The sequence below is a fragment of the Elephas maximus genome, chromosome 13 (assembly GCF_024166365.1).
Source record: "Elephas maximus indicus isolate mEleMax1 chromosome 13, mEleMax1 primary haplotype, whole genome shotgun sequence".
Classification (NCBI taxonomy): Eukaryota; Metazoa; Chordata; class Mammalia; order Proboscidea; family Elephantidae; genus Elephas; species Elephas maximus.
This window is the reverse complement of record NC_064831.1, coordinates 80,758,163-80,783,321: the sequence shown is the minus strand read 5'-3', so window position 1 is coordinate 80,783,321 and position 25,159 is coordinate 80,758,163. Positions and strand designations below refer to the sequence as shown.

General features: G+C 40.4%; 1 protein-coding gene across 8 annotated transcripts in view; it reads left to right on the top strand.

Annotated features, from left to right (window-relative positions):
• AKAP13 (A-kinase anchoring protein 13) overlaps window positions 1-25,159 on the top strand; it is a 395,855-nt gene that overhangs the window by 106,519 nt on the left and 264,177 nt on the right. For all 8 annotated transcript variants that reach the window (XM_049905678.1, XM_049905675.1, XM_049905676.1 and 5 more), the window contains exon 2: window positions 1,694-1,737. In XM_049905678.1, the coding sequence (XP_049761635.1) occupies window positions 1,705-1,737 (33 nt within the window). In that variant the 5' untranslated portion in view covers window positions 1,694-1,704. The remainder of the gene's footprint in view (window positions 1-1,693; window positions 1,738-25,159) is intronic.

Sequence of the window (25,159 nt, the reverse complement as noted above, 5' to 3'; positions counted from 1 at the left end):
CACAAAATCATTAAATGAAAGAAGGCAGGAGGTAAGGAGTGCCTTGAGCCAGGAGGCCAGTTAGAATGTAGGGAGTGGACTCCAGAGTAAATGGGGGCGGGGCATGGAGGTGGTTCAGTGTGGAGGAGGCCACTGGGTGTCTTTCCTTTGTCCAGCCGAACAGTGTGAAGCCTATGGCCTGCAACTGGTTGGAGATGATTTGATTTAGGAGCCTGGCTGTACATTTTTTTTCCTGAGTATGTGTTATCTGCTTTTTTGGGGTTAGCCTTGACCTCAGGCATACCCAGCCTGACCAAACTGGCCGTTCTGTGAGGATTTTAATATTGAAAGGCTTAAGTTTATTAAGTTATGTGTGCTGGGTAAGGGATCGCTCTTGTATTCTAAATGTTCAGTCATTGAGAACTTTGAATTTATGCTGTTTGGATTTTCATTCATTGTGATGAGGTTTCCGTGGTGTGGTAGAACATAAAAGTATGGAAATTTTTATCTATTTCTTTGCATGTATGATCTTTCTATACTGTAGTTTATATTGCTGGGTAGTTTGTGCTTAGTTAAATCCAGTTACTTATTATAAATAAATTTCCTCAGATCAACTTATAATGCAGTCATTGGGGTATATTTCTCTGAGTGTTATGAGAATGAGATCAGCTTATACTTAAATTCAGGGTGGTTGGCAAAGGACCAGCCATCCTGGAGTTCATCATTTGGGACAGTGATTTCTTTTATCCTAGGTTAAGTCCTTCTCAAATCACTAAGTTAAACTCCTGAGAACATGCTACGAGTAGGATGTTGTAATGTCCACTTGATTACTGTCTTCTGAGTAAAAGGTTAAACATGGGGACAAGATACAACTGGGTCCACATTTCAAGGAAGTGCAGTCCTAGGTGACGTAGGATATCAAAACTTACTAACTTTCATTTGTTGCATTCAGAGGATATTTGAGAACTTGACAAGTGAAGCTCTTGTCCTCACTTAGTCTAGATCAGAGACCAACATTAAATAATTGTTTAAATTCAGTTACTTGTGCCGGGAAGGCTAAGAATAGCATGCAGGTGAGACTCATATTCTAGGATCCTGGAAGTTTTCTCTAAAGTTAAGATTTTTTTTGTGAGAATTCATTTAGTGAAAATAACCAATAAGGAAATTGAGCTATTAACTTGGGGTATAGGGACAACCTTTCCTTGGTGGAGGCAAGCTGTAGCCTTTCTGGGAGAGGGGTAAAGAACAAGAGAGCTGGGATAGTCCTGTGCCTCCCCCTTTTCCCTTAAGCTCCCTAGCGAGGGCGTGGGGGAGTCCCATGTTTTTTGTGAGTGTGGGGGGTTATGTAAAAGTTGAACTGATCATATAGTATTTTGATAAGTGCTTTGACAACTACTTTAAATATCCTATTGATTGTTGAAACTCCTTTAGTGACAGTGAAGCTTTTTGTTTTTATTTTTCAATCAGAAAATCTTTCTCCCCACTTGAAACGATTAAATCTGGAATACAAGGAGAGCTGCAATCCTAGACCTTCCTGCCTTCCCAAACCTGTTTAAAACAGAGAAACAGACAAAAACTGGGTACACAGTAATCTCAAGACTTCTGATTGTGATCATAACAGCTGTGCTTAACATCTAGGACTTCATGTAGTTTTTATACTTTTGCCAGCAACTTTTATTATTTTTCCGATTTACTTCTTCCATTTCTGTTTCAGGATCCTGGGTCATGAAACTTAATCCACAACAAGCTCCATTATATGTGAGTAAATCATTCGATTTTTTTTTTAATTTTGTAGTTATTGCTGCTGTTTACTTGTTATAATAAGTTCACAGACACTCTAATGTGATAGAGATTATCATAGAAGCTTTTAGCCATCTACACATGAATTTATTGGCATAGTACATTTCAGAAATTGAGTTTGATTTAGTAAATATTCAATGACTAATATGTGCAAGGAACTGTGCTAAGCACAAGTAATACCTGCAAGACAGTAAAGCAGTCTAGACAGGGAGATAAGGTGCACCTATGAAACAATTAAATTGCACTTCATGATGGTACTATGACTTCTTATTTTTACCTGTATGACTTCTTATTTTTACCTGTAATTCATTTCTGGGGGTCTTCCAAAAAAAAAAAAAACTTTTTAGTTTTTTTTTCCCACTACTATTGTGAATTACCCTGTCTTGCAGCTAGGTGGCACTCTGTCATTGGCAAGGTGCAGTATTGACTTTATTTACTTTAAGACTCTGGGTGAAAGCTTTTATGTATCAGCTCCTAACATGAGGGAATTATAAGATGGATAAATGCATGGATCAAGCCTGGAAAAGGTAAACTCTAGGTAGCTTTTAAAAAAATTGTTGTGGGAATGAATTAGCTGAATTGGGGTGGTGGAAAGTGGGCCTGCCCGTTTGATAAGGAACCAGCTCAGAAGTATGGACAGTTAGATCTGTGGGAGGCATGGATGTTGGGTGGGTGTGGTCTGGAGTGGGTGAGAAAAGTTTATTTGATGTGTGTGATAGGTCTTGAGCCAGACCTTAAAATGAGGAGCATAATTTAGTTAGATGAAAAGTCTCCAGATTTACTTAAGACAGAAGGCAGGTGGTGAGGAGAAGGATGGTAGTGAGCATGGTGTTCCATGGGTGGTGAGAGGGTGGGCAGTGGAAAGCCTGGCCCAGATGAATTTGTATTGGGTAATAATGGGAGATATGTCTAGAAAGGTGGTTGAAGCCCAATTGTGAAGGAGGACAAGGTGTGAGGATTTAATTTTGTGACCAGTTGGGAGGCACTGAAGGTGTGTGTGTCTCTGTAAATTTTTTTTAGTGTTTATTTTAATCAGCTAATTAATTTATTACTATGTTGTATTGTCTTATACTTTTCCAGCGTAGAGCATTCATATGATCGCTCTTTTGCATAGATGGTTTTTTGTTAAATGTAATACATAAAAAACCAAATATACATATGTTCTTATAATTGAAGGTATTTTATTTACTTACTTTCTTTCCAGACTAGTGATGTAATTTTTTTAATGTTCGTCAATGGATTTGTACGTAAACTAATTACATTGTTTTTTAAAATAGCTTTATTGCAATAAGGAGTCCTTGGGTGGCACAAACGGTTAAGCACTTGACCACTACCCCAGAGGTTGGCAGTTCGAACCAGACCAGAGGTGCCTTGGGAGACAGGCCTGGAAATCTGCTTCCAAAAGCTTACAGCCTTGAAAACCCAATGGAGCAGTTCTACTCTGCACCCATGGGGTCACCGTGAATCAGAGTCAACTCAGCGGCAACTAACAACAATTATTGAAATATAATTCATGTACCTTTAAAGTGGACTGCCAGAGGACAAACAAATCAGTCTTAGAAGAAACCTAAGCAGAGTGTTCCTTAGAAACAAGAATGGCGAGGCTTTGACTTGCTTACTTTGAACACGTCATCAAGAAAGACCATTAGTTGGAAAAGGACATCATGGCTGGTAAAGCTGAGGATCAACGAAAATGAAGGAAACCCTCAATGAAGTGAAACATTCATTGGACTCAAACATACCAAAAGTCATATAAAGATGGCACAAGACTGGGCAGCATTTCATTCTGTTGATACATAAGGACACTGTGAATCAGAGGGGATTTGATGGTAGCTAACAAAAACAACGAAGTGGCTATTTTAAAGTGAGTTCTTTATATATTCTGGGTACAGGCCCCTTATCAGATATATGATTTGTGAATTTTTCTCCCATTCTGTGGGTTGTCTTTCACTTTCTTGATAGTGTCCATTGAAGCACAAACGTTTTTAATTTTGATGAAGTCCAGTTTATCTACTTTTTCTTTTGTCACTGTACTTTAGTATCATATTTTGGAAGGCTTTGTGTAACCCAAGGTCATGAAGATTTACTCCTTTGTTTTCTTGTAACAGGTTTATAGTTGTAGCTCTTACATTTATGTCTATGATCCAGTTAATTTTTGTGTATGATGTGACAGAGGGGTCCAGCTTCATTCTTTTGCGTATGAATATCCAGTTGTCCTAGCATCATTTGTTGAAAAGACTTTTCATTCCCCCGTTGAATTTTCTTGGCAGTCTTGTTGGAAATCATTTGACCATAAATGTAAGGATTTATTTCTGGACACTCAGTTCTGTTCCATTCATTTAGGACTTTTTAAAAAATGTTTTGTAGCTTTCAGTGTACAAGTCTTGTACTTCTTTTGTTAAATATATTCCATAAATACTTTACTCTTTTTGATGAAAACTTGCTGAACTTTATTATTAATATTATTGGTTTCAAGTGGATTGGTTAAGATTTTCTATATACAAAATCATGTCATCTGTGAACAGAGAGTTTCCTTCCTTTCTAATCTGGATGCCTTCATACCTAATTGCCCTGCCTACCCATTGCCATCAAGTCAGTTCTAACTCATAGCGACCCTGTAGGACAGAGTAGAACTGCCCCGTAGGGTTTCCAAGGAATGGCTGGTGGATTTGAACTGATGACCTTTTGGTTAGCAGCTGTGCTCTTAACCACTGCACCACCATGTTGAATAGAAGTGGTGACAGTGGACTTCCTTGTCTTGTTCCTGATCTTAAAGGAAAAGCGTTTGGTCTTTCACCATTAAATATGATGTTAGCTGAGGGTTTTCTGTAGATGCCCTTTACCCAGTTGTGGAAATTCCTTTATATGCCTAGTTTGTTGAGTGTTTTTTCCATGAAAAGGTTTTTAATTGTGTCAGAGGCTTTTTCTGCATGTATTGAGATGATCATGGTATTTGTTCTTTATTCTGTTGATGTGGTGTATTACATTAATTGACTTTGGGATCTTAAATCAGCCTTGCATCCCTGGCATAAATTCCACTTCGTTATGGTGTTATAATCTTTTTTGTATATTGCTGGACTAGGTTTGCTAGTATGTTCTCAAGGATTTTTGAGACTATATTCATGAGAGATATTGGTCTGAAGTTTTTTCTTTTCATTGCAGGTTTTTGCTTAGGGGATCTGATGTAACTAAAGCAGAATAATGTTCCCTCCCCAATTTATCTGCCCCCCCCATCCCCAGAATCTCTGAATATGCTGCTTTACATGACCGGTGGGACTTTGCAGGTGTAATTAATCTAAGGATCTTGAGATGGGGAGATTATCTGAATTACTTGGGTGGACCCAGTATAATCCCAGGGGTCCTTGTAAGTGAGAGAGGGAGGCAAAGCTGATTGCTTTGAAGACAGAAGAAGGGCCATGTGCCAAGGAATGTAGTCTCTAGAAGCTGGAAAAGACAAGGGAATGGGTTCTCCCTTAGAGCCTCCAAGAGGAGCACAGTGCTGCTGACACCTTTGTTTTAGCCCAGAGAGGCCCATTTTGGACTTCTCATCTCCTGAATTACAAAATTATAAATTTTCTGTTGCTTTAAGCCACTAACTTCATGGTAATTTGTTATAGCAGCAATAGGAAACTAATACAGTCATAGTTCAGGAAAATTAATTGTTGGTAGCTTGAAGGATAATTTGGAAGGAGAGGCTAGAGGCTGTGAGGTCAATTAGAAACTTTCTGATTTTTCCATCGTGGAATCTGAGAACTTTAGAGCTAACAAAGACCTCAGATACTATCTGCTTCAACCCCTCCATTTTAGAGAGGCGGTCTGAAGATGTGATAAGATGACACAACTAATTAGTGATAAAATTGTCATTTGAACCTTTTCTTTTCTGGTCTTAGTCATGGAAACCACTGCACACCATGTTAAGCTTTTGTTCTATTAGTGGAACAAAGCTCTCTAAAAATCAACTCTTGGGAATGTTCTTAATAAAGTAAGTGCTTTGTGTAAGATTATATGTTGAACCTGGGCAGGCTCTACTGAAGAATACTTTAAACTTCAAATTTCAGGTTATATCTTACCAGCAGAGTACTTAGTGGGGCAGTCGTATTATCCTTTTTTGAAAAAGGATAGTGAAAATGTACTTACTCCATTTTCAGTCAGCTAAGTCGAGTCATAGGGATTTATGTTGTTTTGGTGTAGAAAAGTAACACCCATACGACAATCCATTGGAGAGGGGGACGGTCCTCTGCATCTAGAGAAAGAATAAGCAAAAGAATAGAAAGAGTGTAGTAACGTTTTTCTTTTAGTCATATTTCAGATTTGCTAGGGACAAGTATCAATCAGCAGAAGAGTGAAACTGCTAGCAAATAAAGGAAGACAGATTCTAAAAAGAACTTTTTTTAAAAAAATTTTGCTTATTGTTGTTGAGAATGTACAAAGCAAAACATACACCAACTCAGCCATTTCTACATGTACAGTTCAGTGACATTGATTACGTTCTCAGAGCTGTGCAGCCATTCTCGTCCTTCTTTTCTGAGTTGCTCCTCATCCATTATCATAAACTCACTGCTCCTACAATTTCCTATCTAATCTTTCAAGTTGCTCTTGTCAGTTTGACCCCGTATGAATATGCTCAAGGCAGACATTTTTTTACTAGTTAAGCTAAACTGTGGTTTGGTTTTGTGAAGACTTCAATGGATATTTTTGGTTTCAGGTTTAAAGATTATCTCAGGGCAATAGAATTTGTCCAGCCTCCGTGGCTCCAGGAAGTCTGGAGTCCATGAGAATTTGAAAATTTTCTCTACGTTTTTTCCCCTTTAGATCAGGATTCTTCTAAAGATTTTTGATGTGAATGTTCATGGTAGCCGGACATCCAGTTCTTCTGGTCTCCTGGTACGGGAGGCAGTTGTTCATGGAGGCAGTTAGCCCGCATTCCATTTCCTCTTCCTCTTCCTGACTCTCCTTCTTCCCCTCTTGCTCCAGGTAAATAGAAACCAATTTTTTTTGCCTTGGATGGTTGCTTGCAAGCTTTTAAGACCCCAGGAACTAGGCAACAAACTAGGAAAAGAACAGAAGCACTAAACATGTTATTAGGCCAATTAACTGGGATGGCCCATGAAACTATGACCTTAAACCTCCAAACCAAGGAACCAGATCCCATAAGGTGTTTGTTTCTACATAAGCAGCCTCAATTTTTTGCTTTTGTTTTTTGTTGTTGTAAATATGCCTGTCACACAACTTTTCCCAATTTGACAGTGGTACAACTTATATCTGTAAGTTAATTAAAAAAAAAAAAGCTGGATTACAAATAAATATTTTACTCAGTCTTTGAATTAAGGTAAATGTTCAGAAGAAGTTGTAATAGTTAAGAATGTAAGAAAGGTACAAAACTGTAGTGGTGGCAATACTGTGTACTCTTAAATGAGACTCTTAAATGCTGTAGTGAATTATTTTTGATGAAATGTTCACAGTGGACTGTGCAGGACGCTGGCCTGGAACTTTGGAGATCAGTTGCTTAAAATGCCTGTGCTTTTCCTCTTCTGTCAGCTCTGATTCCATGAGTACAACCTTTGTGTTAGGCAGTCTAGGTCTGTGTTTCTCACAGCCTCCACAAAGGTATTGATTATTGCCAGATAGATTTATAAGAATTGCAGTTTCAGTTCCATTGGGTAGTAGTGAAAAATAAAACTTTGACTAAAACCAAAACGAAACACATTGCCATTGAGTCGATTCCGACTCACTGGGCTTCTGAGGAGTCGCTGGTGGAATTCGAACTGCAGACCTTTTGGTATTAGCAGTCGTAGCTCTTAACCACGGTGCCATAATACCTCTCTCGATAGTTTAGTGGGAATAAAAATGGAGATGGAGTAGCAGATGCAAGAAATATTTTAAAAGAAGGAGCACGACCAAGTGCTTTATTAGATACAGGGAGTGGAAAAGAAGAATGTTGACAGCTGATTGAGAATTTGAGCCTGAGTGACAGCTGATACCATTGTCAGACACAGGGAAGAAGAGGGAAGTGACAGACCTGTTGTTTAAATGTGTTGGAGGGCATATGAATACTCTGTGGGCAGCTGGAGATGTGAGGTTGGAACTAAGGAGCAACAAAATTGATTTTGAAGTAGAGCCAGTTTGAGTCATCTATAAGAAACTGGTAGTTTTGAGTGTGTACAGATGAGTTCTTTGAGAAGAAAAGGGCATGGATGGAATTAGAATAGTGAACTTCGGCAGAGAAAGCAGAGTTCCAGAAACCATTTTATTCTAGGAGACCTTTAACTTCAGGCAAAACATCAGAATTGGAAGTGAATTTTGGGCTGGAACTGGGGGAATTCATCCTTTGATTCAGGTGCCTGGTTTGGCTGAGCCCTGTTCTGAGTGTTGGAGATTTAGCCACACACGAAACAGACAGGGTCACGGTTCTTATAGTACCTTCATTATAGTGATTAGGTGGCAGACTACTCATAAACAAGAAGACATATCAGGAAGAAAAGCCTTAAAATGAGTAAGACGAGCGAAAAGGATAGTGCCTGACTGGGCCTATTTTAGATTGGTGGTCAGGAAGGCCTTGCTGAATGGCAGGCTAAGACCTGCATGACCAGAAGGAGCCAGCCATGTGCAGATATGGGCATAGTGTTCTAGCCCAAAAGGGCAGCAAGTGCAAAAGCACTGAAATGAGAACTAGCTTGATGTATTTGAGGAACAGAAAGAGCAATGGCTGGGGCATAGTGAATGCAGTGCAGGAGCGGTGGGATGAGGGACCTGCTCTCCCTCCTGGGTGAGGCAGGAGGGTGGAGAAGTAGGGAAGAGCTGGATCTTGTAGGGTTTTGTAGACCGGTGTGCCTGCCTTGATCCAATCTGAATCCCCTGTACAGAACCCATCTCTGTGTGCGCTCTGAAAACTTTAGAGCTTCTGATGGCTTGGGGTCAAACTAGACCTCTTTGGGATATTGGGATTTACCTTACTGTGGATCTGCTGGCCCTGGACACATTGGATCCTTAGATAGTTTAAACATGTTGGACTATCTACTTGAGGAAAAATAGTTTTAGTCCTTCTCGTCATCTTAAGATTCATGTTTTAGATGTAAATGGATATTCTTGAATTGAGGAACTTTTTTCATTTAAGCACATTTGGCTCTTAATTACCAGAGAACAGTGTAATAAAAATGTTCTGTTTTGTTTTTATAGTCTTTCATGCTGAAATGCTTCTTGGGAGATTTGTGTAAGAATACTACATAAATGATATCCTTTTTGGTGTACCACACTAGGGGACACGTGAAATTTTCTTGTCTAATTATTGGAGGGGTTAACTTTGATCCCTTGGTTAAGGTGGTGTTAAATTTGTATAATTTAGTTTATTCCAGGGGAATCGGGCATTTAAAGATGTTGTGATTCTTCACTCCCCCTCTCTAATGTTGTCTCTGGTTTGGAAGTACTTTTAACATAGTGAATTTTCCTAAAGTGGGCACGTTTGTTCTTTCCAAGGCATGCTCCTGATACAGGTGAAAGAGAGCTCATTGTGAGTAATAAATTGCCTGAGGTTTCAACAGATCATTGTCACTGTTCTTGTAAATATATGCATTTAAAAATATATATAAATCTTAACTAATCTGTAATAACTCATAGCCCATATTTAATACAGAACCTAGTAGATAGCTGCGGTCGAGTCAACTCTGACTCATGGCAAATGTAATATAACGGACTCAGTAGACATTTGTTGAGTGAATGAAATACAGTTTAGTTAAGAGACTACTAAAATTTTAGTTAATTCAGTTATTTTTGACAGAACTGCTGCCTTTCTTAAAATTGCTCATTTTTGTTTCCCAAGTTTCATTATTAATTTACCCTGTGTGGGCCCTGAATAGTTAGTGGTATGACCTTTGTAATTGAAGATGTTGCTCGAAAGAAAATGAATGTGATAATGATACCTTTATTGTGCATTTATAACTTTCCCTACAATTGTCAGAAGGTGCCATGGCATCCGTACGACGTGAAGCTGAGGGTGTCTGATAGAGTTTTATTCTAGAGATGCATTATGTGAGATGACTTACTAGTCATTTAGTGAATTGGAAAAGCATGGTAGGAATAGTGCCTACGTCTGTTGATTCCTGAATTATCTCTAGTCCTATGTGAACTTAACGGGTTGAGCCACTTGGTTGCAGCAAACCGTGTAACTGCGAATGTTTTTTATGAACATAATACAGGCACCGTTGGTCCCTAGAGAGCTCTTCTCACCATTGAGATAAAAGCATAGATTTTTCCCAGAAGGGATGAAGGATGCTGTTAGATGATAAAAGAAAAAGCCAGGCACACGAAGGAAAGGTTGGTATTTATAAAACAAACAAAATAGGCCATACCACCGCCCACCCACACTGTGCCCTACTGGACCTAGCAACCAACAGTAAATACATCCTCCCCCAGACTAACAGCTGAGAAGGAAGCAAGATTTATAGACTTCCGAAGAAGGCGGAGGAAAAGGTCTTTGGATGCCTGTTATCTCTGGCACCAGACTTATTCTAGAGGAGATCTGGCCAGTTCAGGCCTGAAGCTCTGCGAAGGAGACCTACAGTCAAGTGTCAAGAATTAGGAGTCCTGGACTAATCCTCTGGTTCACAGGCCAGACTGAGTTGTTTCCTCTCTTCTCCCATCACTTTACTTTTCTGGGAAAAAAGTTGTAACGACGAACCCATACAGATGCCCCATAGTCAGCTATACATGTGGGAATGGACTTTGTGGGAGAAGTCAGACTGGAGAAAAATTTGTGAATCATAGGAATCATTCTATTTTAGGGGTGGTTGAGCCCAGTGTTCTGGCTTTCTGAATGAGGAAACTGAGCTCCAGAGAGCTGGAGCGACCAACCTCCAGTTTCACAGCTGATTGTGATCTGCTCAGGTAGCCGAATCTGCAGATAATCAGCCCAGCCTGGGTACAGGAGTCAGGTTTTTAGTAGGCTTGAACTTAAGATTCAAATACATACACAGAGAAGTTATAGCCGAAAACTGGGGATAAATGCCAAGTAAGAGAAAAGTATGGAGAAGCAGAAGAGGAGTATTTGAAAAAATAGCTTTGAGTGCCTTTCTAGGTGGAGTGAGCAGGTAAGGGTTAGAATGTCTTTATGAGCTATAGACACATTGGAGAATATGCAGTTATCACTTGAAATCCCTCTTCAGTGGAAAAGGAGTCACAGTAAAATGTGTGTGTGTGTATGTGTATGTATATAAAAAAATATGGAAGTCAGTGGTAGCCACCCTAATGAATAAATTGGTTCAGATCCCTCTTGTTTATACTTTGAGCTTCCTCAAGAGGATGGGCAATTTATTAGCCTGGACAGTGATGGTTAGGTCAAGATCCTGAAGTAGTAAGACATTTCTCCTGTCTTACAGCACTTTGATGTTTTTCTGTATTAGAGTAATGTTCTTTTCTGCTTTTCCAGGTGCTCCCTGGGCATTGGGCACCTTATGGTTAATGATATGTGCAGCTATAACTTGAGAATGAAGGGGTATAGCTAACACTGGCCCAGATGGTTTATTTTGGAGACTGATGGTTCCCTAACTAAGATGACCAAAAGGATACATTTAAGGAGGGGAAACTTGGGGTGCATTTCCCAGATTCTCCAATTATGAATTTGCTGTTTTTGTTTCTCTAAGATTTGTGGTCTGTCAAGCCCATCTCTAGGTCTCCCTCAGGAAAACCAGAAGTCCTTTTCCCCTACAAATGAAATACATTCTAAATCCAGACAGATAGTCAGATGTAAATTCTGCTCCAAGTCAGATGTAAAATATGCCCCGGGGTAATATCTGGGGCAATAATCATTACCTGCCATATGTTTGCGATAAAGCCAGCATTTATTAGATTTTCAAGGGGAAGAACCATTCCAGTTAAACAGATTTCCAGAACCCCAACAGATCTGGTTTATTATGCCCTTTTTCCGCATTTCTGAATGTTTTTGTATGTAACTACTTCAGGGAGGAGGCAAAAACATCCTGACAGATAGAGGAACCTCAAAAGAAAGTGTATCTTTGGCGCTGAATACCTTTGTTTATTTAGATGTACAGAACAAAACAACCTCTAATAATGATTCCATTAGAATAGGGGCTATTCCTTATGCTGCTGTTCTTAACCGGTTGCGTTGTCAGTTTTAACTCATGATGACCCCATGTGTGTCAGAGTAGAACTGTGCTCCATAGGGTTTCCAAGGGCTGATTTCTCATAAACAGATGAGGTGCCTTGGAAGAGGTGCCGTTCTTCTAAGGCACCTAGGGGTAGACTCAGACCTCCAGCCTGTTGGTTGAGCACATTAAGTATGACACCACCCAGGGATTCCAAGCTCTTACTTCTCCATTTTCCCAAGGAAGGGAAAAGTGGGCTAGGGTACTGATGTTGGCTGAGAGCTCACTTCTGGCAAGGTACTGTGGTCGGCACTCAGTACACATTTCCTGATTTTTCACAACAAATGTAGAGATTGGTTATTATCTCCAGGCTAGAGCCAAGGAAATGAGAGTTCAGAGAGGTAACTAGCTTGTCTAAGGTTACACAGCTGTGGTAGAGCTAGGGTTCATTCCTGTGAATGACTTCAAAGTCCATTTAAATAAGGGAAATCAGAAGAACATATCCGTTTGACTTATATTTAGATCTTGAGAAAAACTAATCAACAGTGGATTCTTGTTGGCTCTGGACTTTTGTTTCTAGCCTCAGTGAAGACTCAGACTTTATTCAGTGGGTTAATGTTCTCTGCATGTCGATCAGAACATATCTTAGAGCCCAAATAATACTAGAAGATAAGGGTGCAAGTGGATATGCTGTGCTCAGAGGAGGAGAAATGATTGGAGGTTTTAATTTTTTGTTAATTAAAAAATTTATGCCCATATAAATTTAATTTGTGTAAATAATCATATTTTTTGAAAGGCCACAGAGCTTAGTTTACCCCAAATTGGTGTTCTCAGTTGTTGCTTCATTGTAGGGAACCGGATCTATTTTAATGGCATAATTTTGTTATTGTTCCTGGAAAATGTGTCCATAGCTGGAGCTGAAATAAATCTGGCTGTGCTTCTCACTTGGCTGTTAGGTTACATTTCGCTCCTCTAAAGAGAGCCTTATCAGCCTTTTGATCTTTTAAATGAACTACCTGCCTTAGCCTTAACAATACATGTCTGACGGGTGTGCTCTAAACATTCAGTAGGCTGGTGGCACTTGCTAGCCAGATCTGAAACTATATTTAAATAACAGGACTTTGTCACGAGTGCCAGAAGAAATAAGGAAGTCAAGTGTTCCTCAATCTAGCTTTTGATAGTTTTACAGAGCAAAAACTTCAGTTTCCTTCTGTGTGCCTTTTTAATCAGTTTCCAGAAACTTGCTTTGAACTGAATGGATTTTGCATTTGCAAGTAGTATTTTCTTATTTTCCTAGGCATTTTCAGACAGACAAGGGGTGCATATGTCAGAGCTTCTTCTAGGGCTGTTTACAGGATGCTTACAGTAAGTACATGTTTTCCAAGCATCCGAGTAACAACGAAGGGTTAAAATTTCAATTTGGTACTAGGGAAGAGAAGTCTTGTTGTGCAAGGAAAGCCAAAATGTAATGTTCTGTACCTTTAATTCATTCAACAGATGCTTTGTGAAGTACCTGTTCTGTGCCTAGCACTGCACTAGACGTTGTTTTGGAGGGTCTGGTCTTGGAGAAATAGATTTTTTTCCTTCGGGAGGCGGGGCTCAGATGCAGCATAAGAAGTTAAATGACAGCACAAGCAGTGTCTGTTCAAGCGCTAGAAGAGTTATACAGGCAGTGATGGTTCAGAGTAGAGAGAGGAATGAGATATAGGCAGAAATGATTGCGAAGGCTTTAGGAAAGATGGGGACCCTGCTAGTCTAGATAGATAGGATATGGACAGATGAGAGGGCAGAGTGAGGAGGAAATGCAGTCTTTGAAGTAAAACATGAACGTGGTGTCACTGGGGTGGTGAGGGATCTGGCTTAGGTGGGATGGACAGTGCACATTGGAGGATACCTGGAGATGAGATTGTGTAGAGCTACTCTGTTCAGTATGGTAGCCACCAGCCACATATGGCTATTTAATCAAAATGAAATAAAATCAAAAAATCAGTTCCTCAGCTGCACTAGCCACACTTCAAGTTCCCAGTAGCTAGTTGCGGCAGTATTGGACAGCACAGATAGAGGGTGTGTCCATCGTTACAGAAAGCTCTGTTGGCCAGAGCTGGCAGAGGGCATTTGGAGTTGTACGTATCAGCATGAGACTTTGGAGAGCAACTGGAGATCTTCTGACCATGCAAGTAGTAGCATTATTAAAGTGGTACCCAAAAAATATTGATTAGGAGGTATGCAGAGTAGAGGTACAGCAATGAGGGACTACCAAATGAGTAAAAAATCTGATCATCAGAAAAGGAGGGTGAGAATGATTGTACAACCCGAGGGATGTGGTCAGTGTCACTGAATTGTGCATGTGGAAACTGTTGAATTGGTGTATGTTTTGTGTATATTCTCAACAGCAACAAAATAAAATATATATATGAAAAAAGCCAAAAACCAAACGCGTTGCTGTTGAGTTGATTCCAACTCAGAGTGACCCTATAGGACAGAGTAGAACTGTACCACAGGGTTTCAAAGAAGCGCTTGGTGGATTTGAACCGCCGACCTTTTGGTCTTAACCACTACGCCACCAGGGTTTCCAACAAGGTCATTATGTATTGTAATTATAAAAAATCAGTTGCTATTAAGTCAGTTGACTCATGGCAACTGCATGTGTGTCAGACAGAGTAGAGCTGTGCTCTATTGGATTTTCAATGGCTGTATTTTTGGAAGTAGATCATTAGGCCTTTCCTCCGAGGTGCTTCTGGGTGGGTGTATATATATTTTATACACATTGCATTGGGTAAATCTGCTGCAAAGGACCTCTTTAAAGTGTGGAAGAGCAAAGATGTCACCTTGAAGGCTAAGGTGTGCCTGACCCAAGCCATGGTATTTTCAGTCGCATCATATGCATGTGAAAGCTGGACAATGAATAAGGAAGACCGAAGCAGAATTGACGCCTTTGAATTGTGGTGTTGGCGAAGAATATTGAATATACCATGGACTGCCAAAAGAACGAACAAATCTGTCTTGGAAGAAGTGCGACCAGGATGGTGAGACCGTGTGTTACATACTTTGGACATGTTGTCAGGAGGGATGAGTCCCTGGAGAAGGAGATCATGCTTGGCAGAGTACAGGGTCAGCAGAAAAGAGGAAGACCCTCAACGAGGTGGATTGACACAGTGGCTGCCACAATGAGCTCAAGCTTAACAATGATTGTAAGGATGGCTCAGGACTGAGCAGTATTTCGTTCTGTTGTGCATAGGGTCGCTGCGAGTTGGAACCGACTTGACAGCACCTAACAACATACATAACATATATATATACACATACACACACACACATATATATATATGTATGAGGGAAACCCTGGTGGCATAGTGGTTAAGTGCTCCAGCTGCTAACCAAAAGGTCGGCAGTTCGAATCCACCAGTTGCTCCTTGGAAACTCTATGGGGTGGTTCTGCTCTGTCCCATAGGGTCGCTATGAGTCAGAATTGACTCGACAGCAGTGGGTTTTATATATGAATGAGGCTTATAAAGAGAAGAGAAGGGAGAAATATAGATCAACCTTTGACTAATCTTTAATGTGATTGATTGAACTGTGCCTTCCCCTCTGCTGAGAGCAACTGATACCAGTTTACTACTGGCCTGGCTGCTAATAATTTAGCCCTTCACCCACCTGCAGCCACGAGGCGTTTTCAGAGGTAAATTAGGAAGCAGTGGTTTGACAGTTATCTTTTTCTAACAGATTTCAGAAGTTTGGAAACATGTGTGTCACCATATTTATTCAATCTGTATGCTGAGCAAATAATTTGAGAAGCTAGACTATATGAAGAAGAACGGGGCATCAGGATTGGAGGAAGACTCATTAACAACTTGCATTATGCAGATGACTCAACCTTGCTTGCTGAAAGTGAAGAGGACTTGAAGCAATTACTGATGAAGATCAAAGATTACAGCCTTCAGTATGGATTGCACCTCAATATAAAGAAAACAAAAATCTTCACAACTGGACCAATAAGCAGCATCATGATAAACGGAGAAAAGGTTGAAGTTGTCAAGGATTTCATTTTATATGGATCCACCATCAACACACATGGAAGTAGCAGTCAAGAAATCAAATGACCTATTGCATTGGGAAAAGCTGCTGCAAAAGACCTCTTTGAAGTGTTAAGCAAAGATGTATTTTTAAGGACTAAGGTGCTCCTGACCAAAGCAATGATGTTTTCAATCTCCTGATATGCACGTGAAAGCTGGGCAATGAAAAAGGAAGACCGAAGAAGAATTGACACCTTTGAATTATGGTGTTGGTGAAAAATATTGAATATACCATGGACTGCCAAAGGAATGAACAAATCTGTCTTGGCAGAGGTATAGCCAGAATGCTCCCTAGAAGCAAGGATGGCAAGACTTGGTCTCACATACTTTGGACGTGTTATCAGGAGGGATCAGCCCCTGAAAAAGGACATCATGCTTGGTAGAGAGTCAGCGGAAAAAGAGGAAGACCCTCAAGGAGATGGATTGACACAGTGGCTGCAAAAGTTGTCGCAGGCATTGACAGCGATTGTGAGAATGGCGCGGGATGACTGGACAGTATTTCATTCTGTTGTACATAGGGTTGCCGTGACTTGGAACCGACTTGTCGGAACCTAACAACAGCAACAGCAGCAGCAGGATAAGACAAATTTACATTGTTGTAGAGCAGCTTCTGGCAGGCTTTTGTAGTTTGGGTTAGGCTCTTCATGGTTAATATTTGGTTTCCTGGATAAGAAAAACCTTAAAATCAAGGTAAGATGTCTTTTATTATTTTTCCTATTCAAGAGCCTTTAATGGAAACCCAGACCCTGTTAGGCAGTGACTCCTCTTTTCCACGTCCCTCCTGTCCCTGGTAACAAATAATGAAATCTGGGCTCTATACATTTGCCTATTGTAGATATTTCACATAAGCGGGATCATATCATAATTACCTTTTAGTGACTGACGTATTTCACTCAACATAATGTTTTCAAGGTTCGTCCATCTTGTAGCATGTATCAGGACTTCATTTCTCTTTATGGATGAGTAATTTACTATCTGTACCACATTTTGTTTATTTATTCGTCAGTTGATGACTTCTGGGTTGTTTCCATGTTTTGGCTATTGTGAATGATGCTGTGATGAACATTGGTGTACAAGTATTTGTTTGCATTCATGTTTTCAGTTCTTTTGGGTATATGACTAAGAGTGGAATTGTTGGGTCATATGATAATTTTGTGTTTACCTTTTTGAGGAACTGACAAACTTTTCCACAGCGACTGCACCATTTTGCACTCCTACCAGGAATGCGTGAGGGTTCCATATTCTCCACACCCCCTCCAATATCTGTTGTTTTCTTTTTTCTGATAATAGTCATTTTGGTGGGTGTGAAAGGAGCCCTGGTGGTGCGGTGGTTAAAGTGCTCGGCTGTAGACCAAAAGGTCAGCGGATCAAACCCATCAGTTGTTCCATACGATAAAAGAAGTGGCAGTCTACTTCCATACAGATTTACAGCCTTGGAAACCCAATATACAGCTCTACCCTGTCCTACAGAGTTGCTGTGAGAGTCGGAGTGGACTTAATGGCTGTGGGCTTGGTCTTTGTGTTTTTGATGGGCGTCAAGTGGTATCTTATTTTGGTTTAGATTTGCATTTCTCTAATGACTAACAAGGTCTCTGGGCAGCGCAAAGCTTGTCTGCTAACTACTGCTAAGGTTGATGGTTTGAATTAGCCCAGCAGTGCTATGGAAGAAAAGCCTGGCAGTCTGCTTCCATGAGGATTACAGCCAAGAAATCCCTATGGAGAATGTGTATATGTGTTTAACATATACCATATTTTTATGAAATAATGCATGCCTTTTGCATTTGTTAGCCAGCTGTTCCCTCCCCACGAGGTATTTTCACAGGTGTCACTGTGCCAGTTTTTTTTTTTAACATGTTGCTGTGTAGAAAAATTAGCATAGCATGCTTGTGAGGATGCCTCATTGGGGGAAGAGCACAGAAGGCATACAGAAGATGCACATTATTGGCATAAAAATATGGTATATATTAAAATGAAAAGGGATTACAGAAACTGGTACTTCTTAGATATAACGAGTCACCCCACGGGATTAGTTTTGTTTGAAAACTTAGGGTCATAGTCTCGTGGGACAACTTGGTCAGTTGACATATTTCATAAAGTTTATGTTCTACCTTCTACTTTGGTAAGTAGCATATGGCATCTTAAAGGCTTGTGAGCAGCCACCTAAGATACAAGTATTGGTCTCTACTTGTCTGGAGCAAAAGAGAAAGAAGGAAACCCAATATTCAAAGAAGGAACCAGTCTGCAGGACCAATTAATTGTTTGCATGAACCAGAACTTCCTCTGTCCCGAGATCAGAAGAACTAGATGATGCATGGATACCACTACTGAAAATTCTGATCAGGGCCACATTATATAAATCCTGAGAGAAAGGGAGAAAAATGTGGAACAGAACTTCACATTCTCAAAAAATCCAGATTTACTGGACCCATTGAGACTGGAAGACTCCCAAGAGTATTGCCCTGAAAAAGTCTTTAAACTTTGAAGCGAAACTGTCCCCTCAGGCCACCTTTTAGCTAAATAGCAGGGTTGCCTGTAAAGTAAATAATATCACCCTTGAGTACTGTGCTCTTTTAAAAAGTCGTCTACTGTACTTTAATGCAAATAATGGGTGCCTTCTACATTTGTTTGCCAGCTGTGCCCTCCCCCATGAGATGTTTTCATGAGGACTGCTCTGCCAGTTTTTCTTTACATGTTGCTATAAAAAATTAGCATGCTTACCAAAATACCTCGTGAGGATAGGGCTAGGTTGACAAACAATGTAGAAGGCATGCTTTCTTTGTGTAAAAATACGGCATATGTGAGCAAATGGTCAACAGTTACTTTAAAGCATAGATGAGAAGGCTGAGAGCAGTGAGACCAGGTTAATGGGAATGGAACAACTTGAAGTAATGAGAATATTGACACAATCTGAAGAATGTAACTAATGTCACTGAGCAATATGTGTAGAAATTGTTGAATGTGAACCTGTTCTGTGTACACTTTGCTGATAAAATACAAGAAAATATTTAAAAAATTATTATTAAAAAAAAAACCTCAAACCGGTTGTCAAGCTGCATCCGCCTCCTGGTGACACCATGTGTGTTAATGGAACTATGCTCCATAGGATTTTCCATGGCTGATTTTCAGAAATAGATAGCCAGATCTTTTTTCCAGGGTGTCTCTGGGTTGACTTGAACTGCTAGCCTCTTGGTTAGCAGGTGAGCAAGCTCATTAACCAGTTGCATCGCCCAGGGACTCCACCAGGTGTGTAGGCTTATTCTGTTAATTCACTATTAGAGCACACTGATGGGATCTGGGATAATTATTCCATTCAGATGGGCATGTGGATCTTGACAAATAGAATGACTGCAGACATCACCGGGCCACAGACATGACCACTCAGGGTTTTAGTATGAGAGGCAGGGACTATGGTTGTAGCACCAATGTGGTAAGAACACTTAGGAGGAGAAGGAGCTGCCTTGGAAGCCTGAGGGAGAACAATCGTGTCTTTAAAACCGTAGAGGGTGGTAGTGAGAATTAAATGAAGTGAAAATATGTAAAGCACATAGCACTCGGACAGATAAAAATTTTAAATATAGGTAAGTTTTTAAAGAGACCCGTCTCCTTTATTTTGACACGAAATGTGAAAGCATAACGTGTAAAAATTCCATTGTGTGACCTCCTCTTGCATCTTCTGCATATGCACTTTGGTTGAGAGCTCTTCCCCTTGTTTGGCTAGAAAGGGGAAGAGAACTACTTCCTGAGCACCTTCCATATAATGCCACTTAAATCCTTCATTTTTACGGGGCCCATATTATAGATGAAGGAACATAGCTAAGAGGTGAAGTGGGGATTTGAACTCAAAAACTCTTGCTCTTTCTGTTTAATCTCTATAAGTGAGAATGGTTTCACTATCGGTTCCTCAAATTGATACCATCCTCTCTTGAGCTGGTAATTTGAAAGCCTGATGCTTGATTTAGAGGTCGCCTTTGATATCAAACTCCATCTGGCACCCTTTGTCAAATGTACGGCGGATTTTATAAAAATTGTTTAGTCACGGCCATAATTGGTATGTGGGGGTGACCTGGAAAGATGGCCAGCTAGATTGCTCTAGAGCAGGGTTTCTGAAAGTGTGGTCCCCAGACCAGCAACATGAGCATACCCTGGGAACTTGTTGGAAATACATATCCTCAGACCTTATCCCAGACCTGCTGAATCAGAAAGGCTGGGAATGGGCCCAGCAAGCCATTCTTCTCTCCATTTTCGAAAGCTCTTTATTGTTTTTCTTTTTTAAATAGCATCCTGTTCTGTTTTTTTTGTACTTTAGATGAAGGTTTATAGAACAAACTAGTTTCTCATGAGTTAGTATATACCTTGTTCTGCGACATGCCTAAATAACCCCATGACATGTCAACACTCTCCCTTCTCAACCCTGGGTTCCCTATTACCAGCTTTCCTGTTCCCTCCTGCCTTCCAGTCCCTGCCCCAGGGCTGATGTGCCCCTTTAGACTTCTTTGGTTCCATGGGCCTGTTCAGTCTTTGGCTAAAGGTGAACCTCAGGAGTGGCCTCATTACTGAGCCGACAGGGTGTCCAGAAGCCATACTCTCAGGGTTGCTCCAATCTCTCTCAGGCCAGCAAGTCTGGTCTTTATTTTTGAGTTAGAATTTTGTTCTGCATTTTTCTTTAGCTCTGTCCGGGACCCTCTATTGTGGGTCCTGTCAGAGCAGTCAGTGGTGGTAGCCAGGCACCATCTAGTTGTACTGGCCTCGGTCTGGTGGAGGCCATGGTAGATGTGGGCCTTTAGTCGTTTGGACTAGTCTTTCCTTCCAGCAAGCCATTTTTAAAATAAGATTTTCAGGAGATTCTGATGCATACTAAAGTTTAACTATGAACCAAATGAGCAAAAAGGAGAGTTTTGAAAGCCCCTTTCTTATGGATTAAATTGCAGCAGTTTTGGTAGATTTAGATCTTTCAACAAGGCAGCTTTGTAACCCGTCAGCAGGGGTAACTTGTAGAAGTAAATGGGAAATTATATACATTAAGTAGGATGTTACTTCAAAAGGACAGATCTATGGCTTCTCTTTAAGGTTAGATTCTTGAGTAAATTAGTATGAGATTATTGACTCAAATGGTATCAAGGTGTGTGTTGTTGAACACAGGTTTGGTTATCTCTTAGCTTCAGAGAACAATTAAGGGAGTTAACGCTTCACATTATTTTCACAGTATTTGTATGTTATTTAGGATTTCTCATGAGTTCCTCTTGTGTGATTGTGAATCATTAAAAGCAGACCTGCTTTGTAGTTGGTAGTTGTCAAAAACCTAAATGCTTAGAGAAACACCAAAAATTAATGTAACAGAATATTGTGAGTAGATTCAAACGGGGCAGCATATCCAGGAAGGCAGTCTGAGGGGACAGTGAAAACAGGTTATGTAGGTCATTGTCATGTTAATTTCTCAGGAGATAGCGTCAGAACACGTGTAGAGTTCTGTGGTTGGGCCTGTTGGAGAAACAGTCACAGGACCTGCCATACATTCTTCAGTCAGACCCTGGGGTTCCTGTTCCTCAAAACTGGCTGCACATAAATAGTTCTCTATAAGAGCCCAATGCCTGAGGCAAAAAGGACTCTGCTAAGCTGCTTCCTAGGCTAGTGTTGGACTCGAAGGTGTCTTTAGGAACATAGTTCCTTAAAGGTTGAAGATTCAAAAGGACACCTGAGGGCAGACGGCCTGAGTGGGTCACTCCAATTCCATGAACCCAAAAATCTGGATTCCAGAAGAATTAAAATGGTTTTGTTGTAGTAGAGCAGGTCGTGATGTAAATGGGACTGGTAAGAACACATGGGTTTAGGGATGAGGTGTGGACAGGCTGCTGAAACTGATTTTTGGACACCTACATAAATAAAAAGCAGTATATTGAAGCCAGCATTTGGCAGTTTTAAAAATCCCTAACTGTGGATTCCATACTGAGTTCGTGGGCCTTCGGGTAAACTAGTTTCAACTGTATGTCTGCTATTCTTCAGGCATGTAAAAAACCGTTCTTGTCTCTCTTCTTTCAGAAATACAGTATTAACCCCTCTCCCACAAGAAAAAAAAGAAAACCACTCATCTTTCAGGATTCATTTCCTGTCACTTGCCTTTATGAAGCCCTTTTGCCTTCCGTGGAGTCTGTCACTCTTCCCTTCATGCCCCAACTACTCTGTACAGACTTGACTATAGTTGTGCAAACACTTTAGTACACTTCTGTTTACATGCCTTTTCCTAGTTACTCTCTTGTGCGCTTCACGAAGGCAGGGACTTTGTATTTGCAGTTGTATTGTTATTTTTGTTGCTGTTTTTAACTCCAGCTGCTAGCACAGTGCCTTGCATGTAGTAGGCCTGCAGTGTTTTAGATTAAATATTTTTAAGTAGAATGAAAGCTCTGCCTTGGAAAAGAGCTTTGCCCAGTGCATGGGTGGTTATAGATGTCTGATTACCCAAAGACGAGGTCTTTTTTGTTAAGACTTATGACCTAGAAGGTAGGGCCCCTGTAGTTCATCAGTCAAGAGATGAAATCATACAAGTGAGCTTTGTCACCTGGAGTCAGTGGCAGAAGTAGGATGGGGCCTCTAGAAGGCACCTTGAAAGTGAAAATTAGGAACTGACACTGGATGAAAAACTGAATTTCAACTAAAATAATCTTTTGTGTTGTGTATGGACTATTACTTGGGACTGTGTTGCTTCTTTCTTTACTCATCTCATTTTATTGGTTAAACAAGCCTATGAATTGGGAGCAGTTGTTTTCTTATTTTACAACTGGGGAAACTGAGACAGGAAGATTGACATTTTCCAGCTCCAGGATGTTCATGGTAAGGCTAAAGATTTTTTATTGCTGTGTTTGGAATTTGCGGTGCCACCTGAGATGAGACCATTGGGTAGATTCATAAACTCAGCCCGCTGAATCTAATTCAGAAATCCACAAATAGATTAATTTATTAGGAATGTATTTGTATCAGCAGGGGCATAGAAGTTACATTTCTCTGAAAGGCACACTAATTTATTTGTTGATGAATGACCCGATGGTGCACGCCTTTAGGACTTTTTCTCCTCCAGAGATTCTGATTGAGCTTCCTATTATACTCATTCATGTGGAGATGAAAACTTAGAGCCCTTTTCCTTGGCTACAGAGAACCTCATCTATACTGAATTTTTTGTTTTTGTTTTGTTTACTCTTTCTTTTCTAAATCAAGAAAGAGCTATTGGCCCTTGTGCATCCTTGAAGCCTTTTTCATAGCTCTGTGTTTGGATTAACTGCTGACCTCGTGTGATATACAGAGTATCTGGCAGCTGGGGTGGAATTCTCAGCTGTCTCTCTTTGTTATGTCCACAGAAGGAAATGTGAGTTTTATCTTACTGCTTAGGCGATGGTACATTCCTTTTTTGGTTCATGGGACCCACCAATCTGATTGTGGGCTGTTTTCGTACTATTCTTTCATCTCCTTGATCTTGTTAAAGGCAAGGGGTGATCTTAACCTACCCTTGTGAGTATGAATTCCTTCTTTGTCACCTCCCGCATTTCTAAATTCTGTTTCCAGTAAAGCTTATTAGGTCTTGCAGACATTGCGTGTCTTGTCCTATCTTCTGTGGTTAAGGGATCTCAGGTTAGGGCGCTGAAGAAGCCATTACTGTGGGTTTCTCTCATAGTATCTTTCCTCTATAAGTCTCCATTTTCCAGATCTCCATGAAATTTGTCATTTTATCCTTGCCACATCCATTACCATGATTATGTGTTGCCTGTACTTGACTAAGTCTCCTTGACTCTGAGATAAAGATGGGTGTTTTAAGAAATGGTGTGTCCAAGCTCAGCCTTCCCGGTGAGCCTGGGGCTCTGAGCCGTCGTGTGGCGTAACGTGTCCGTGTGCATGTGCATGCAGTAGAGGGCGGCAGGACTGTGTATTGTACTGAAATAGGACAGGAGCCTCCATTTTATTGAACTCTTGATAGTATTTATTCATTATGCTATATAATACATTGATTTTATCATTTTGTCACCATGACAACCTCATGAGGTAACTGTTGTTTTCTTATATTGTAAATGCAAGGAAACAGGATCAGAGAGCTTTGGTTACTTGCTGAAGTTATACAGCTAGTAAGTGATAATGTTGGGATTCAAACCAGGCCTTTCTTACTTCGGAAAGTCCAAGTTCCTAACGATGTTAGTATATCGCTACTGTGTGTCTGCTCTTACCCTGCGTGGTGGGGGAATGGAGTGTGGTCTGTTGCTGAAGATTGTAAAATAAGGATATTGATGCAGTTTTTAAAGGCAGAATGAAACAGTAAAAAGTGTAATTTGTTGGAAAGAAAGAACCATTTAGGGACAGACACCAGGACTTCTGTTGTAACTGGTACAGTGCAGTGTATCCTAGTGGGGCCACAGGTGCCCAAACTTCAGCATGAATTAGAATCACCTGGGGGCTAAACAAATTGCTGGGCCCACCTGCAGAGTTTCTGATTGCCTAGGTTTGGGACAGGGCTGAGAATTTTTATTTTTTTATTAAGTTCCCAGGTTTTGCTGCTGGTACTGGGACCACACGTTGAGAACTGCCTGTGTAGAGAAAAGTACAAGGGCTTAGGAGTCAAATAGATATGGGCTTCACTTCCTGCTTTGTTAGGTACTAGCATTGTTTTTTTTTTTTTTTTTTTAGCTATGTGAGCCGTAGATTTCTCCGTCTGTAAAATTCAGCAGGGTGATACCTATATCATAGGGTTGTCTTGAGGATTACATATGATTTACAAAATGACAGCAATATCTAGCATACTAAGTTCCAGGTGCTTTGGGAAGTTTTTACATGTATCGTTTAATCTTGCGCCGTTAAATATTGTTGTCCCCACATTTAAAGATCCTGGCATATAGTAGGTGCTAAGTCAGTATCTCTGCCCTTCCTTATCAGTGTCTAAGAAGGCAGGGAAATGTGTAATACACCGTAGGCAGATTTTCATAAAGCAAATTAAGTAAAAAAAAAATTTTTTTTGACATTTTAAAAGGAGCACTTCAAAAAACCGAATTATTTACTTATGTGAAATTGTTTTACCTATAGTAATGCTGGAAACCCTGGTGGCGTAGTGGTTAAGTGCTGTAGATGCTAACCAAAGGGTCGGCAGTTCAGATCCACCAGGCGCTCCTTGGAAACGAATGGGCAGTCCTACTCTGTACTATAGGGTCGCTATGAGTCGGAATCGACTCGATGGCACTG